The sequence below is a fragment of the Eschrichtius robustus genome, chromosome X, assembly GCF_028021215.1.
Source record: "Eschrichtius robustus isolate mEscRob2 chromosome X, mEscRob2.pri, whole genome shotgun sequence".
In the NCBI taxonomy this organism is placed as follows: Eukaryota; Metazoa; Chordata; class Mammalia; order Artiodactyla; family Eschrichtiidae; genus Eschrichtius; species Eschrichtius robustus.
The window spans coordinates 13,226,887-13,244,298 of NC_090845.1; the positions used below are offsets into that span (position 1 = coordinate 13,226,887).

A 17,412-nucleotide genomic window follows, 5' to 3' on the forward strand; every position below is an offset into this window, starting at 1 on the left:
AGAGCTGAGGGGGCTTGGGAGGGAAGTATGGAAGGTGCTATATGTAATCTTATGGAAGCATTATTTATTATTACTATTATTAATATTTCCCAGAATGATTTGCCACACCAGCTTTTTCAGCTATTTTAAATTACAATAAACATCTCTAACACATTTTTGTGTGTGAAGTTTTCCTATAAATTATATCCAAAGTTTCAGTCTCCATCATTTTCGTTTTTCTATTTTCTTGAGTTAGTAGTCATTATTTATGTGTTTTTTTGTGGGTTTCTCCTTGATTAATTATACAAATAATATATGCTTATTGTAAGAAATATAGCAATAGTGTATAAAGCAAAAAGTAGAATCTACCCCCCCCACCCATTCCCCTTATTTTCAGCACTAGGAGTAACTATGGCTGACACATTTGGTGGATGTCCTTTCAAACCTGATTCCTAAGTGTACCCAATCATATACACAAATATGGACATTTACTGTTTGTCCCCACAAAAATGGAATCACATTACCTATACATGCTTTTGCACTAACCATAAACCATAGGCATCTTTTTATTTTGGTCAGTGTACAGTGATCTCTTTTTTCATGGCTGCATACTATTCTATTAATGTGCCATATTATATTTAATCACTCCTCAGCCTGGGGATATTGAGGTTGATTGCATTTTTATCATTATTATAAACAAAAGTGTACTGCATATCTTGAGCATATATTTTTATGGTCTTGATAACTTCATAGGATATTACTGCTGTCCATCATTGTTTACAATAGCAAAAGATTAGAAGTAACTTACACGGTTAAACAAATTACGTTAATCCATAAGAAGGAAGACTAATCAGCCATTAAACATGATGATGTAGAAGAGAATGTAACCATGGGGAAAATGTTCTTGATATGCCCTTAAAGGAAAAATAAAAGCAAACCTCAGTACAAGAGAAAATCAATTTTGTTCAAAGTATATATAGAAAAAAAGATTGGAAAGTACAAGCAAAAATGTATCTTGAGTGGTAGCATGACAGGTTATCTTTGGGGTGGGATTCGGAGTGATTTTACTTTTACTTGTTTGTGTTTCTTTCTAGTCACCAAATATTTTGCATTCGGATTTTGGTATTTTCAAAGTTAGAGATCATTTTTTTTAAATGCTTACAAGTCATAAGCAGCCTCTAGCTAAGCTCACACACTGAAAGGAAGCAAAAGATCCGGAAAACCAAGGCCCTCAGCTGAGACCGGACGGCTGTATGTCCTGCATACTCGGCTGAAGGGCTGTGTTGATGTTTTCCTCTGCAGGTATGTTCTTGATGACCAGTATGTCAGTTCGGTAGGAACAAAGTTTCCCGTCAAGTGGTCAGCCCCAGAGGTGTTTCACTACTTCAAATACAGCAGCAAGTCAGACGTATGGGCGTTCGGTAAGAATGTGGCCACGTGGGACCCAGCCCCATTTCATAAGCTGGCTTCCACAACAGGAAACCACAAGAGCAGCAACATCCATTTTCAGCAAAAGCTCTGAGCACTTACAAAATTACATGTATGGCCAGAGACAAGCAAGGGATTGAAGAAGATGATGGTGACCCTTTCTTGTGTTGGTGTTAGGATGTCTGCCACGTATTGTATAATTGGCATCCTGCTAGCACCTTCTCATAAAACCAAAAGGGATAAAAGCTTTCCCACTGAAGATTTCAGTTTTCAAAAAGGAGTCACTGAAAGCTAAAACCCAGTTTGCATGAGGTACAAAACGTTGAAGGGCTTAAAATGAAGTCATTGACTTTCTGCACGGAAGCGGGGTGATAATCATTCCCTTCTGAATTGACCAATTTGGGGGGCATGCCTGGTGTAGATACCAAACATGACTCAGCACTTTCTTTGGCCCATCCCAACTTCAACTAGTGTCCTTGTTAAAATTCATCATTTAGGTCAGGGGTCAGCAGACCATGGCGCAGGACCAATTCCAGTGGCCTGTTTCTGTAAGGAAAGTTTGATCGGAGCACAGCCATGTCCTTTGTACATATGGTTTATGTACTGTCTGTGGTTGCTTTTGTGCTTGCAACAGTAGTTGCCACAGAGGCTGCATGACCCTCAAAGCCTAGAAAACTTACTTTGTGGCCCTTTATAGAAAGAGTATGCTGACCCCTGTTTTACTGAAAGATCTATATTGAAATTTAGTAAACGTAATTAGAAAACAGAGACAATTCTTAAATTGTGATTCTTAGATTTTCTGGTATTTTTCTACATTGGGAGGAATGTCAGGCTTGTTTAAAATCACTGTCAGATGAGCTCAGGATAAATATTCCAAATTATCATAAGGCTATGGAATCTATTAAATACAACTGAGAACTATTTCATGCCTGTCTTAGCCCATAAGCACAATCTGACTTTCTACATGACAGCCTGAAGAAAGGAAAATGTAGTTAGCTGTTTATTTTTCTATGGGGCAATTGTTAAAAATAATTATTCCTTTTGTAAAATTGGTATTGTTCATTGTAAAAAAAATAATAATCCAATGTATACAGAAAAAGGAAAAACCACACAGAGCATTTTGGCGAATACTTGATGTCATTTTGTGCTGATGAACTTGTCAGAATTAGTTTCAATCTCTTTGTGTCAATTGATATGCCTTATGAGAGATATTATTAAAAATCAGTATCCTTACTCAATAGTCACAGCTGGGTTTTGACCAAAAAATTGCATTACCCAGGTCGACTGCTTACCTTATGTGCCAGAATTTGGCTCCAAATATTTGCTGGCTGTTTCCAAGAACTAAATTCATTCTTAAATAATTTGTCCCCAGTGAAGATACTCAAAATAAACCAGGACCTCTGAAAGCAATTCTCAAAGAGGAGTCCCACAGATATTTTAAGCAATGATATTATTCTTGAGATAAGTGGTTAGCCTTCCAAAGAGACAATTGTGAAAGGGGCAACACGTTTTTGGATGGTTGTTTTAGAATATTTGTTTAAAAAAAACACACAGCCGCCATAACTTGTAACACTGCCTTACTGTAAATATTTTACAAAATATCTGTAGCCCTAAAAGTCAAAGAAGTTTTGAAGTTAGTACTTCAGTTATGGTTCTAGAACAGTTCTCTCCCTTCTTACATATTTCTAGTTTTCCAAGCTTTTGAAGCTGGCTGAGTGCTGGAATTCTCTGGCTTGGCCAGTACAACATCACAATGGTCACCATTTAGAGAGCATTTAAAATGTCTCCAGCGCCCTTCTAAATGCTCCCCGTGTTTTATCCTATTCAATCGTCACGACAACTCTGTGATGTGCAGATACCCGCATATTACAGAAGGCAAGCAGAGCTGAGAAGGGCTAAGAAAGTTGCCCAGCCTGTAAGTGGCAAACCTGGGCCTCAAAAGGCACGTCTGACTGGCCCCAAATGCAACCCTCTTGACCACCATGACCAGAATTCGGTTTCTTAACCTGGAGTCCACCATACTCTGGATACTTCCAGAAAATACCCTGTGAACTTCCAGAAGAGGAGCCCGAAAATGCTGTGCATTCACTTCCCCGAGGAAAAGCCAATGATTTTAATCAGATTCTTGAAAGGACACCTGACCCACAAAGTATTCTAGAACACTGTGGCAATAGAAAAGGAGGAACGTTGCCCACGATTTTATCTTAAATTTCCACCAAAAGGTAATCTGATGGTGCAATGAAATTGTTGCCAAGTCAGAGGGAAAGGGCGAGGACTTCCATCCGTCACTCCTAAGGGCTGGACCAGGCCTCAGCCGCCTGTCTGAAGCAGCCCAAGGGCCTTGACCCCAGGGAGCTCCCCCTGCAGCGGCCCTGGCCGGTTCCCCGTTTCCCGGCGAGAATGGGCGTCCGGGTCTCAGGGAACAGGGAGAGGAGAGCCTGGGCTCCGGAAGCTAGGGTCCAGGCCCGCCGTCCCTACCCCGTCCTTCATGCTTGGACTCATCCCCCAGGGATCCCGGCTCCGACCCAGAGCCTTCCTGACCTGGCGTGTGAAGCTCGTTCGGCAAACTGTACCTTTTGACGCTGGCTCTCTCTCCTCTGTCCGCCGCCGCCCTCCCCATGGTGCAGGGATCCTGATGTGGGAAGTGTTCAGCCTGGGGAAGCAGCCCTATGACTTGTACGACAACTCGCAAGTGGTCGTGAAGGTCTCCCAGGGCCACCGGCTGTACCGGCCCCAGCTGGCGTCGGACACCGTCTACCAGGTCATGTACCGCTGCTGGCATGAGGCGAGTGCTCCACTGCGGGGAGCGGGCAGGGCGCCGGCGCATCCGGGCCACCGGCTACGTCACCACCGGAAGAAGCGTTTTTGGGGCGGGCGGGGTGGGGGAGGAGGGGGCACCTGCTACAGAGCAGGTGGAAATGGGCCTGGGCCCCTGCCCTCAGGTGTTGGTGATCAGAAACCAGCACTGTAGGCGCCAACAACTTAACAAACAACTTATATCAGCAGTGTTCTAAGGACTTTACGAATATTAACTCATTTATTCAACAGGAAACACACTATGAGTAGGTTACTCTTATCATGGCTAAACGAACAGAAGCGGAAACAGATACCCAGAGAGGTTAAGTGACTCGCCCAAGCTCACACAGCTAGTAAGAGGCAGGCTGGCTAGTGTCAGAGGCCCTGTTCTCAACCACAACACTAGAGGGTCTCTCCTCAAGGAGAAAACGTGTAACAGAGAACAAGTAACACGTGTAGAGAGCACAGAATGGACACCAGTCTGTTCTCCCTTCCCCTGTCTCCCAAGTGCTGAATAAAAGCCTTCCATGCAGGGAGAGAATAAGAGTATCTTTTTTTGTGGGACTGAAAACAGCAAGTAGCTTATAATTATATGTGCAAATTAGAAACACAGACAAGTAAGTACAGGAAGAGCTCGGAGGAGAGGCAGCCCAGCTTCCGGAACGCATCGTTATCTGAGCCAGGTCTGGAAAGCTCTACAGAGCTTCCCCAACTATGTGGGTGGAGACACAGTTCAAGGGTGTCCAGGTGAGAGCGACCAGCACAAGCACAGGTGGGGACGCAGGAATGAGCACTGCATGCTCAGCTGGAGCTGTGGTTGGAAGGGCTGGAAATGAGTTTGGAAGAGTACGTCTGGTCCAGATTCTGTAGCCTGAATGACAAGGAGAGGAGTATGAGTTTGGCTTTCTATAGGCAACACGGAGCCCCTGAAGACATTTGCGAGTGATGTGATAATAGGAGACTTCTAAGAACATTCATCTAAGAGCCCGCAGCCCATAGCCATTATACGGCGTAGCCTCATTGACAAACGGGCCTAGTGCTGCCGTCATGCGTTCACGCATTCATTCATTCACTCGTAAAAGACAGATCAGTGTCGTGGTTAAGCATGTGGACTCTGGAGCCAGAATGCTAGCTCTGGGTTGAATGCTAGCTGTGGGACCTTGCATAAGTCTCCTAACATCTCTGTGCTTCACTATAAAATAGTACTTAACTGACGGGATTATTGTGTGGATTGAATGAGTTAATATTATAAAGTCCTTAGAACAGTGCCCGGTATACAGTAAGTGCTCTAAGTGGTTGTCGTTGTTGTTACATATTAATAGAGCAGCTGTGCACCAGGCACTATGCTGGTGCTAGGAATAAATGACTGCACAGGATTTAAAGAGTTCCTCATCTCTTGTGTTGGAGCCTAGAATTCCACTTTGGAAGAGTTACTGACTGCATCACGTAACATTTTATCTTTTAGCTTAAATTCTTCTTGGAATATGGGCACTTGGTGACTTCCCACCCAATGTCACTTGAAATACTATCTAAGGCTCCCCCACTCTTTTTTACCCCAAATGTAAAGGGGCTGAGAGCCTTAGGCGGCGCTAGAGGGTCAGACTGGGTCAGAGGAGGGTTAGAGACCTGGCACTGCCCACACCAGGCAGACTCACTGCTGTCACCTGCCCGATGGAGAAGAGGAGCAGACAAGGGTGTCTGAGTTGAAGCTGGGACCCTCCCTGGCCCTCCCCACTCCAGCTCCTGGGAATGTGCCTGCACCGTCAGATGGGCAGGGGGCCCTGAACAGGAAGGAACTGCCTTCTTCCTACTGCTGGTCCGTAAAAGTGTGAGAATTGGGGCAGAATCCACTGAGGGGGGTTTGCACGGGGGCAGTCCCCAGCTGAAGGTTCTGCTTATAGTGAGTGTTTTGTACATTTTAGTCTCCCTTCTTTTTGATATTTTATTTCACAATTTTGGGGAGAAAATTCACAATTTTCATTAGATTCCAGTTTAGCTTTCCCGTATTTCTTTGTACAAAAATGAACATGTCTGTATAGGTGTGTGGTTTTGTTTCCCTTTCTTTCTTACAAAAAAAAAAAAAAAAAAGAGCATACAAATTCCTCTCCACAGGCAATGGCCCTCTAGCAACACAGACCATTGTCAAGCTTCTGAATTCCTGCCAATCTGATAGATGAGAAATGGCATTTTAGTGCAGCTTTCCTAGGTACATCTTTCATTATGAGTGAGGCATATTTTGAAGAGCATTTGTATACCTTTCTGAGAATTATATGTCATGTCTTTTCCCTTTTTCTATAAGGTTTTTGTTCCCCCCACCTCAATTTTAAAGATCCCTTTATAAATTCAGGAGATTAATACTCTATCTCTGACATAAATTGTAATTATTTTCTCCCAGTTTGTCACTTATCTTTGATTTAGTTTATGATGTTTTTTGCCATGCAAAACTTTCTTTTAAAAAAATACAGTTGACTACATCATTATTTGCTTTTTTTGCTTCTGGAAACTGAGTTATAGTTAGATAGGCTTTCCCACACCCAGATTGCAAAGGCGTTCACTCAGATTTTCCTCTAGTACTTTTATGGTTTCATTCTTTTACATTTAAGTGTCTGATCTAGTCTGTTTGTTTTGGTATATGGAATAAAAAGTATGGATCCAAAGATTTCGTTTTCTAAATGGCTACTCAGTTGTTGAGGCACCATTTATTAAAAGACTATGTTGTCCCCAGCAATAAGATTCTATCGAATGGTGTCAAAATACCCAGTAACAGGATAGTAAATTTCCGTATGTATTTGGGTTCATTTTGGGACTTTCTCTTCTGTTCTCTGGTCTCTATTCATGTGTTAGCACTGCATTGTTTTAATTACAGAGACTTTATAACACTTTTTTTAATGTCTAATTTTTTAAAATTAATTTTTATTGGAGTATAGTGATTTACAATGTTGTATTAGTTTCTGCTGTATTTAACATGTTTTACTACTAGGTAGGCTAGCACCCCCTCATTGCTCATCTTTCTTTATAGTTTTCTTAGCTATTTTGCATATTTAAAAATCCACAAACTAGAGAATCAATTTGTTCAGCTTGAAACCAGCTTGTTCATATTTTGGAGGAGATTGTATTTGGTTTGTATTTTAACTTGGGAAATTCACCATCTTTATGGTATTGGTGTGTCCTATTCAAGGACAAGCAATGTTTTTTTCTATGTGTTCAAGGCTACGTTTGTATTTTTCAGCAGCGTTTTAAAGTTTTCCTCATTTGCGGGGGGTACATTTCTGTTCGTATTTTATTGAGGTGTCGTTGCTATTGTAAATGGGGTTTTCTCTTCCATTACATCTTCTAATTGGTTATTGTACATGTATAGGAAGGCTATTGGTTTTGTCAGTTAATTTTATATACTGCTCTCCTGGTGAATTCCTTTATTATTTGGGTTGGTTCTATCATTAATTCTCTTGGTTTTCCAAGGTCTGCAGTCGTATCTTATGCAAATAAAGGTACTTTTTCTTCCCCAATTCTTAGGGCTCTGTTTTCTCTTTAGAAGAAATGTCTATAGTGTTTCCACATTGTAAAAGTTGCTAGTTTTAGGACTGAGGTATAAATATTTTACATAGTTTATTTTTAATCATAGCCCTCATAAACTAAACCATTGGGTTTTTCTTTTATTTAGCTTCCAGAAAAGCGTCCCACATTTCAGCAACTCCTATCTTCCATTGAACCACTTCGGGAAAAAGACAAACCTTGAAGAAGAAATGAGAAGTTCTGATGAGAGTGAGTGTAAATGTTGGCCAACATTTTCATTCTTTTTAAGGGATGTAGCAAAGCACAGACATTGTAATTTAGCTAGTTCTTCTTAATGGTATTTTGTGTGCTGTTTGTTCTATTATCTAGAAATGAACAAGGTAGAAAACAAAAGATTTCCTTGAAATTTAGGTCAAATTAGTAATTTTGTTTATGCTGCTCTTAATATTATACTTCCCAGCCTATAGCAGAAGCACATCTTCTGATTGATTGCAAAATAGAGAGGGTGTGTACCATGTGTAAAGATTGAACAGAATTGAAAAATTGTTGGATATTTGTTCTTTTCTTAATATCACCACTATCATGATAATTAAATATGCTATTAGCAAGTATGGAAATTGTGACACTTGCCTTCATGTTTCAATGTTCTCAATCTTTAGCATGTATGAGAATCAAATGGAGAGTTTATTAAAACACAGGTTCCTTAGGAGCTACCCCAGAGATTCTGGTACAGCAGGTCTGAGTGCAGCCTAAGAATTTGTATTTTTAACAAGCTCCCAGATGTTTCTGTGCAGTCAGTCCGAACTGCCCTAGGGGACCTCATTATGTAGTGGGCACCGTTAGGTGGTCCATAATTCAATCCAAATGATACAATTCTCATTTGATATCCAAATCAGGAAAATGAATTCATGCCATTATGTACACAAATATAAAACTAAAGTTAAATAACATAATTCAATAATATACTATGTATCACATAGAGACAATTTTTAAAGATGCTAAGGTATAACTTGATGCCTTTTTCCTTACAGTTAACTATTTTCAATTTCAACTCAAGTATAACCACGATCTTGTATTAGATTGTTGCTTTCTACAGTACTCCCCCCTTATCTGCAGGGGATACATTCCAAGACCCCCAGTGGATGTCTGGAACCGAGGATAATACCAAACCCCATATATACTATGTTTTTCCTATACATACATACCTATGATCAAGTTTAATTTATAAATTAAGCACAGTAAGAGATCAACAGCAATAACTAATAATAAAATAGAACAATTATAACAGAATACTGTAATAAAAGTTATGTGAATGTGGTCTGTCTGTCAGAGTATCTTACTGTACAAATTGAATGCCTTTTCCATTTTAAGTAACCACTTACACACTGCGGCCATAACTTTTGCAGTTTGACAGCAAAACTAGTTATGAATTTCTTTTTCTTTCTTCACAATGTCACCGATAAAAGATTTGGTCTTACCGTAGGTTTCAGCCTGCTCAGCATCTGATCTTTTTTCTTTCCTTATTAAGTTGAGACCTTTCACCTTTTTACTTAAAGGAAGCACTTTAGGTCTTCTCTGTGGCATTTCCGAATCACCAGTATCACTCCTCTGGCGCTTTGGAGCCAGGATTAAGTAAAATCAGCGTCACTTGAACACAGCAGTGCGGCACTGCGACAGCAGATCTTGTAACCGCGGCCACTAATTGACTAACAGGTGGGACATGCTGGCCAAAGGGATGATTCAGGTCCCGGGGGAGCAGAGCTGAAATCGCGAGATTTCATCACGCTACTGAGAACGGCACGCACTTTAAAACTTACGAATTCTTTACTTCTGAAAATTTCCATTTAATATTTTCAGATAGTAGTTGACCGCGGGTAACTGAAACCGTCAAAAGTGGGTGGGGGAGGGTGGGCGCTACTGTAATCATTTAAAATCCTTGAGTTTGGGGCCCTGGGGCTTCTGGCTAGTTTCATAACTGAACTTTCTCTTTCGGTCTTCTATCTTGACACAGAGGTACAGGAGTCCTATTTTACCTTCTTATGGCTATTACTAAAAGGTGCCTTAGCTTTCAAGCTTCCTGGGAATGCCCACCTTCACGGTCTGCTACTGAACCCATAGGTTTTCATCATGTCTGTGATGTCAAGAAGGGAAAGAAAAAGGTTATGTGAAGGGCATTATTACAGTGAAAAGACACTAATGAAACCCTGCTACTATTTTCCAGATATAAGTTAACAATCTCCTTTAAGAGACATTCACACCCTTCCTCATCCCACTCACCCCTCACCCCCCAGCTATTGTGAATGATCCCTCTTGGTTATTTGTCTCTTGACATTTAAATAATGATTCCTTTATTTTCAGCAGAATCGACTTATGATAATAGTCTTCTATTTTTTTTTACCGTGGTACGGAAATCTCAATATATAATGAAATGTGCTGCTCTGATTCCGTCCACCAGAGATTTGCACCACAGACTGTTAAAGCCCCCCGAGAAAGATTTCCCACGCCCAAAGTAGGTCTTCCTGGTCCGCCCCCCCCCCCCCCCCCCCGCTTGAAGGGTGTTTTCCTTTCTTCTCCTTATTTTTACATATTTGATCTTCTAAAAATGAAGCTCAGCAGGACTCTATGGGACCTTCCCGGGGACATGACCCCTCCCCCTGCCTCTTGTTTGTAGAAAATCTTTAGCTCTCTAGGCCTTCCCCAAGTTCCAAAGAGCAAATTTAATAAGAGAAATGAGAAAATGCAGGAACAAAGAAAAACAGTCAATCAAGACAGTAATAGTTTAGCCATAAAGCAAAGTCAAGGACCTTTAGCTCCTCCTCAAGGGCTACAGATAATATCCTGAGCCGTATCCTTGAGCTGTTTAGCAGATACTGAAACCGCCACCAGGTGGAAGAACTTAACTGCATGCTGCCCACCAGCACACAGACCCCACACTGGTTAGAACCAGAAGGTTGATGATGCTGACTCCAGAAATACCACCCAATTACCTCACCACCAATCAATCAGAAGAATGTCCACAAGCTGATCAGACCCCCTACGTTGGGGGTCCCCCTCACCCCTAACGTTGCCTTTAAAAGCCCTTCCCTAAAAGCCATCCGGAAATTCGGGTCTTTTGAGCAGGAGCTGCTAGTTCTCCTTACTTGACAAAGTGACTCTAACAGTATGCTGGTCACCACGTAAAGTGAATTGATGGGTAGAGTTTGGATATTTTCACCTATTTAATCCATTTTAAATCAGTTTTCAGGTCTGTATTGGATGCTGTGCTCAGAACTGGGCTGGGGGCTCTGAGATATATAAAAGCATTACCAGGTTTGGTTCCTAACCTGATGGTGTAGACGCTCTTAACACAACTCTTTTTCGACTGATTTTATAATTGATTTATACAATAAATATAAAGCAACTGAAGGCATTGGGATACATTCCAAGACATATGGGAGGTCAAGAGTCCTGGACAGTCAGATGGCAACTTTGTCCCTGGAAGTGAAAAGCAGACTGAAGCCACAGAAACCCGAGCACGGAAGTACACATAAGACCACACGAGTGTGTAAATCGAGTATTTACTGAGTGTCTGCTTCGTGCTCAGCACTACTCAGACATTGTGGGCAAATACAAAAGATTTAAGAGATTGGGAGCCCACTTCAGAGGGTGACATTCAGTTGGGATCTCCAGGCACTCCACAGTTAGAGAGCAACGGAAGTGAGTTTCTATCACGGGTGCTCTGGAGGGGGGTTCACGGAGGCCCCTGGGGCTAGTTTGATGTTGTCAGGAAGATGGTGATCAAGCAGCTTGGAAGTGAGAAGGCAGTGTCCTCCAATGGCTCTCTGGATTCTTCTCTCTTCTGTAGCCCTGTCACCCTGAAGAAGGCATGTTCCAGTCCAATCATCACTGGGGGAAATCACTAGAGTACTTAGATCAAGTTAATGTGAAGAGAGCATGACATCCTTTACACTTGAATTAAATCCAAGTGAACAGTGTGTGCTGTTCTCCATCCCTGCAGCTCCATCTGTTCACAGGCACCGTCTTTAAGAGCGATCCACCCAGGTTCCACACCAGAGCCCAACACCTGCTCCTGCCATGTCTCCTTTTTTTTCAATTCCAGCAACACAGCGGACATTTCCATTTCTATTACCCCCGAGCAGCGTGTGAGGCCAAAGACAAACTTTCTCTATTCTCAAATAGAAACACCTCTTTCAGGAAACAGAAAAGTCAAATCCTGAGGCAGAAACAAATACTAAAGGCGATGCAAGTGAAGATGCCCTCTCCTCAGGCATGTCTTCTTTGGACAGCTTTTCCTGAACAGAGCCATAGCTTTGACATTTAATGACATCCTTATAATCTCCTATGTTCTGTACTGTGAAATTAACATTTACATACAATAAGATCACCTCAAGAGGAAATAAAAGAGATTTTTCTAAAACGAAGTGTTAACATCACCACTATTTTGGAATCCTGAATTATTTTCTCCTTTACTCAAGTCCATGGAGATATAAGGATTTTCTTCACTGCTTGCTTGACTTTTCCTGTTAAATAAAGTGAAATCACCTTAATATTGTGATCTTAGAATGACACGGCCTCCCTTGGACTCCACTGGGCCCAGGCATCTTTTTCGTCTCAGCATCTAATCACCTGTACTCATTTGCATACCAGTCCCCTCTCAATGGACTACAGGCAGCCAGAGTGCATCGGATTCACTTCTTTAGGCCCATGATTGGTCGGCACGATGGCTGGCAGAGCACAGGAGATTGGTTAGGGTATAAGCTCTGGAGTCAGAGAGCAGGGGGCTCTGTGTCTCAGTCTGCCTATTCGGCAAATGATGGCAATCATGTGAAGCCAACGAAATAATGCTGGCAGAGTACTCACGGTACTCGGCATGTAATCCTCAATAAATATTGACCATTATTATTATTTTTAGGAACTCAGTGGTCATTCAGCCAATCACTTCATTTTAAAAAGCTTCCCCACTAAAGTATCAACTTCCAAAGTATAAAGATCAGGGTAGGCCTGCTTTGTAGTACAATAACCAGCTTTAGAAACCAAGCATATATCCTCATGTGTTACTGACTAGCCGTGCAAACTTGAGAAAGTTTCTTGGCCTCTCTGAATCTCAGTTTTATATATACATGAAGATAATTACATATTTACATCATACAATCACTGAGAACACTAATGTAAGAAATACATGAGCAGGGTTGACAGTCTTATTTTTCTATGTACCTTCTATTAACATAGTGTGTAGCATGAAGGAGGGGCTTCCAAATAATTTCTTTAATGAATTAACTTTGGAAGAGCGTCTCATGTGCAAGTTTTTAGTTTGTAGAGGAGCGCTTCTTAAACTGTAATGTGTGTCCAAGTCTGCAGGTCTTACTAAAACACAGATTCTGATTCATTGGGTCTCCAAAAAACTGATCGTTTTTCAGAAAGACTCACAGACTTAGAAAACAAACTTATGATTACCAAAGAGGAAAGGGCAGGGAGGGATAAATTGGGAGATTGTGATTAATATATATACACTACTGTATATAAAACAGATAATCAACAAGGACCTACTGTATAACACAGGGAACTCTATACTCTGTAATAACCTATATGGGAAAAGAATCTGAAAAAGAAGAGATATATGTATAACTAAATCACTTTGCTGTACACCTAAAACTAACACAACATTGTAAATCAACTATAATATAAAATAAAAATTTTTTAAAAACCGATCGTTTTTGTTGGCTTTGGGAAGGGAACCTGGAAGCAAAGAGTGACAGAAGACTCTGTGTATCCTTTTGTACTTAAAAAATTTTAACTATATGAATGTATTCTAGTAAATGCCTATTTTTAAAAATGAAGTTACTTGGGAGAACAAATAATATAGTGAAGAAAATTGAGCAAAATAGACTAGTGCGTGTAAAAATTAAAGAACATGTTTAAACAACCGAAAGTGTGCAGAGAGTTTTGTTAGGTGCTATAAAATATGATTAACTTCAATGATATAAGCCCAACAAACGTAAATGATGTCTCAAGGTCAGAAAACAAATCTAGTGGCAGGGCAAGACTATACATCAGGTCTCCGGTGATTTAAATCCTCCATGAACTTGGATCTTCAACTCAAGAACAAATTAGAGGGTGCCTGACCCATGAACTGAGGGGATAGTAGGGCGTCTGTGCTATCAGAGGAGGGATGAAGAGGATTCGAGTGTAGCAGTTTGAAGCAAATCTCAGAGCTCATTCCTGAATGATTTCACAGTTCAATATCCATCACTAATCCAGCCTCTAAGGTCAGTTCTGGACCGAGGAGGACTTATCAGTTAGGATAATGCCCTGAGCCCACTCACTCCTGCTGGGCTTGGAGTGCCTCTTAGCAGTGGGGCAATGATGCTGTGGGCCAGGCTGGAGTTTACCAGGGCACACCAGCCAACTCCAGCCTGGACATGTCCTGTACGGTGGGGCTTTGCTAGGGAGGCAAAGTGCTGATGAAATCTGGTAAATTTCTAGGGGAAGAATAAGAATATTTAGCTGCGAAATTGTCCAAATAAGTAATTGGCTTGTACAACCTACCACTTACTGCAAAATTTCCAGTTAGTTTTCCCTAAACCTTTCTGTTTTAGGCTAGATAAGTCTAAGAAAGGTCACTTACTCTCTTCGATCTCTGATCCCAGTGAAGATGAGCACGGCAATGCCAATCACTACCACTCCCATCACGGCCCCAAAGATAATCAGCCATATGGTGACAGGTGGCTCATAAGGGGGTCCCAGCGTCGGCTGAATCCCCAGAAACTCCAGGCTGTTGTCATCCAGGCGGAAAGCATCATTGATACGGCCCCGGGACATCCTATTCCCAAAAGCAAAACACTTAGGCAAAAGAAAACTGTGTGCAATTATTTACTCCTTATATCATTGTTCCCAAACGGATTTGATAAGGCTTATCCTAAAAATGTATACCTAAAAAAGCAATGAAATCAAAGTAAATAACCAGGTTCAGTGAAAGATTTGAGTTTTGACAATTATACATCTTTCATATCTTGTAACCTAGATTAGGTTTGGAAACAGCTCCATTGGAAAATTAGGCTGCAAGTGTGGAAACGTGCAAATGGTTGGCATTTGTTCATCTGTGACTCCTGGGTTGTAAAGGCAAAGTTAGCATGTTTGGTAAGAATTTCCCTTCTGTCAGGGTATGCCTACAATGATGTTATATCAAATAATGGAAAAGGACAACTGCATCCACCTCTTCAACAAATGAATCAGTCCCTCTACACAAGTCTCCACAGTTGTATTTTCCAAATGAAAGGTGTTGACATCCAAAATTATCACTAAAAGGCAGCACTGGGGAGGAATACAGGGAAGGAGCCTTTGCCAAAAAAAAAGGTGAGGATTATTTTTAAAACAAAAAACAGTGAAATGTTCAATATTCTAGATTGAAAACCAAAGTGTCTGGCATCACATCCTCCTGCCCTTGGGTATAGGGCAGGTCAGGAGGCGGTCAAAGTCCACCCAGAGAGAGAGAGAGAGAGAGAGAGAGAGAGAGGTCAAAGCAGCATTAGCCATGTCACCCCTGGCAACCTCTGCCTGAAAGAGTCTGGGCATTCTGGAAACAGGAAGTTTGAGGGCCCCTGTAGCTTGCAGGAGGGCGGGGCTCCTTCATGATGATCTCAGCTGGCGCTTTTCCCCAGGACAAGTCATGTGGAGGCAGCCAGTGAGTCTCTGGGCATGCTCCAGTTGTAAACCCCACTAAACCAGATTTTCTAGGCCCACTCTGCCCAGCAAGTCTTGTTTCTGCTTCCGAAGATGAACAGCAGCTCAAGAGTGCCACCTAGTGAGCGCTTCCTGTAGTCGTGAGTAGCTTAAGCCTTTTTTTTCTTTCTTTCTTTTTTTTTTTTTTTAATGACAAGGGGAAACACCTACATCTATCCATTCTTCACTATTGCTGTTTTGGGAAACAGCTGAGGCAAATTGGGAAAACTGTTCCTTCTGAACACTCACCACCAATAGCAAGTCCCTCTTTTGGTATGGAGGCTAACCAGTGTCTAAGGAATCCTATCCTTGCCCACCTTGTTTCAGACTTCGGTTAGTTAAATGGATCCTACATCAAAGTCCCTACAGCAAATGATGGCGACACCTGCCCACGTGCCCTCTGCTCTCACCATTTTCCGGGTGTGCTGGCCAGACTTCCTTCAGCCAGTACCTGCTGCCTTTTCCCGAGAGCATTCTCAGGCCACAAGATTCAACCCTGTCTGCAGGCCAGCAATGCTGGGAAATTAGTCTCCCCTGTAAGCAGTTCTCAACCAGTGACTGATGGGAGGTGGTGAATAAATACCCCAGCTCTGATGGGACAATTGAGGTGCATATTCTACGCCGTCTCCCAGAATTCCCAGCAGAATGGAGCTCTAGCTGCCCACAGCGGTAACTTGCTCATAACGTGTCCTTTACTACCTTCCTTCCATTCTGTCTCCTGTCCACATTCCGCCATCCGTGCTTCTTGAGGTCACCTCCCAAATAAACTACTTACACTCAAATCCTTGTCTAAGGACCTGCATCTGGATAAACCCAATTAAGACAATCCCCTTGCTATGAGATTCTGGAATTAAAACCCAAGTTTTTAAGATGAGGAAAAACATGTAAATGACTCAGAAGAGTGCCTGGCACTGTAAAAGCACACCAAATATTCGTTACTGCTGTTGCTGCATTGGGGGACCCCCTTGCCCTGCTATCATGCATTAGAAAGTAAAATATCACCTGATGGCCTCTTCAACTTCAGTTCTAGGAATGATGTCAGACACATTTTTAGGTGTAGTGACAAAGAAGTTGAAGGAGATTCTTGGTTTCAAGTCACTCACCCACACGTCCTTCTCCCTGTGGAGAAACAAAAGAAGCATCTTCCCTGGTGGCACAGAGGACACCGTACAGAGAATGAAACCTTCTCCTGCTGGTGCAAAGGAGATGGGAGGAGGATCACAGGGTAAAGTAGGGAGACATGGGGCAGGGCCCGTCATGGAAGGATGTAATTGTCCCAACAAGCTTAACACTGCCCAAAGCACACGAACTCAACTACATAAGGTGTGACGGCAAGTCTTGGCGCTGTTAGTTCTGCCACCATATAAGAACAACAGTTTGGTTTTTTTTTCCAATCATAGAAAAATTTCAAACTGAAAGCAGTAGCAGAATCAGCAAGGAATCGTTGGTGACCCAGACTCGTGCTAAACAACATGGCTGCCAGCAATGGCTCTGTTCCATGGACAGAGGTGGTGCGTTGATATCTTCGAACCTTGCCCCTCCCAGCAAAAACCGTCATGTTACCCCCACGGTGAGGGTGAGGAGCGGGGTTTACAGTACGATGTGACAAGACTCTGCTCTCACAGCTGCCAGACTGACCCTAATAAAACCCAAGGCAGATCACAGGGCTCAGATCCTTCCTCACCCAGAAGGAAAGCCAATGGCCTTAGAACGGCTTGGGAGGCGCACATGAACTTTCTTCTCGCCTCCCCACCCCCCTGGCCCAGTCCCACCATGACCACATCTCCCACTGGTCTTCTATTAGCTCACTGTGCTCCAGCCACACTAGCCTCCTTGCTGTTCCTTCAACAGGTGAAGGATATTTGTTCCTCAGGATCTTTCCACTTGCTATTTTCCCAGCTGAAACATTTCCCCACATAGTCTGCACCTCTGACTCTCTTTCCTGTTTCAGCTATTTGCTCAAATATTAACAAGGCT

At 42.2% G+C, this 17,412-nt stretch overlaps 2 protein-coding genes across 3 annotated transcripts in view; one reads left to right on the forward strand and one right to left on the reverse strand.

Annotated features, from left to right (window-relative positions):
- Positions 1-9,028, forward strand: part of BMX (BMX non-receptor tyrosine kinase) — a 39,620-nt gene extending 30,592 nt beyond the window's left edge. For both annotated transcript variants that reach the window (XM_068533028.1, XM_068533026.1), the window contains 3 exons: positions 1,282-1,400; positions 4,035-4,192; positions 7,865-9,028. In XM_068533028.1, the coding sequence (XP_068389129.1) occupies positions 1,282-1,400; positions 4,035-4,192; positions 7,865-7,939 (352 nt within the window). In that variant the 3' untranslated portion in view covers positions 7,940-9,028. The remainder of the gene's footprint in view (positions 1-1,281; positions 1,401-4,034; positions 4,193-7,864) is intronic.
- A 2,039-nt stretch (positions 9,029-11,067) lies between these two features.
- The window catches only part of ACE2 (angiotensin converting enzyme 2), a 50,764-nt gene continuing 44,419 nt past the window's right edge, over positions 11,068-17,412 (reverse strand). Inside the window, exons 16-18 of the mRNA XM_068533380.1 lie at positions 16,438-16,554; positions 14,342-14,536; positions 11,068-12,236 (exon numbers count right to left, since the gene is read on the reverse strand). Coding sequence (XP_068389481.1) covers positions 12,128-12,236; positions 14,342-14,536; positions 16,438-16,554 — 421 coding nt within the window. The 3' untranslated portion in view covers positions 11,068-12,127. The remainder of the gene's footprint in view (positions 12,237-14,341; positions 14,537-16,437; positions 16,555-17,412) is intronic.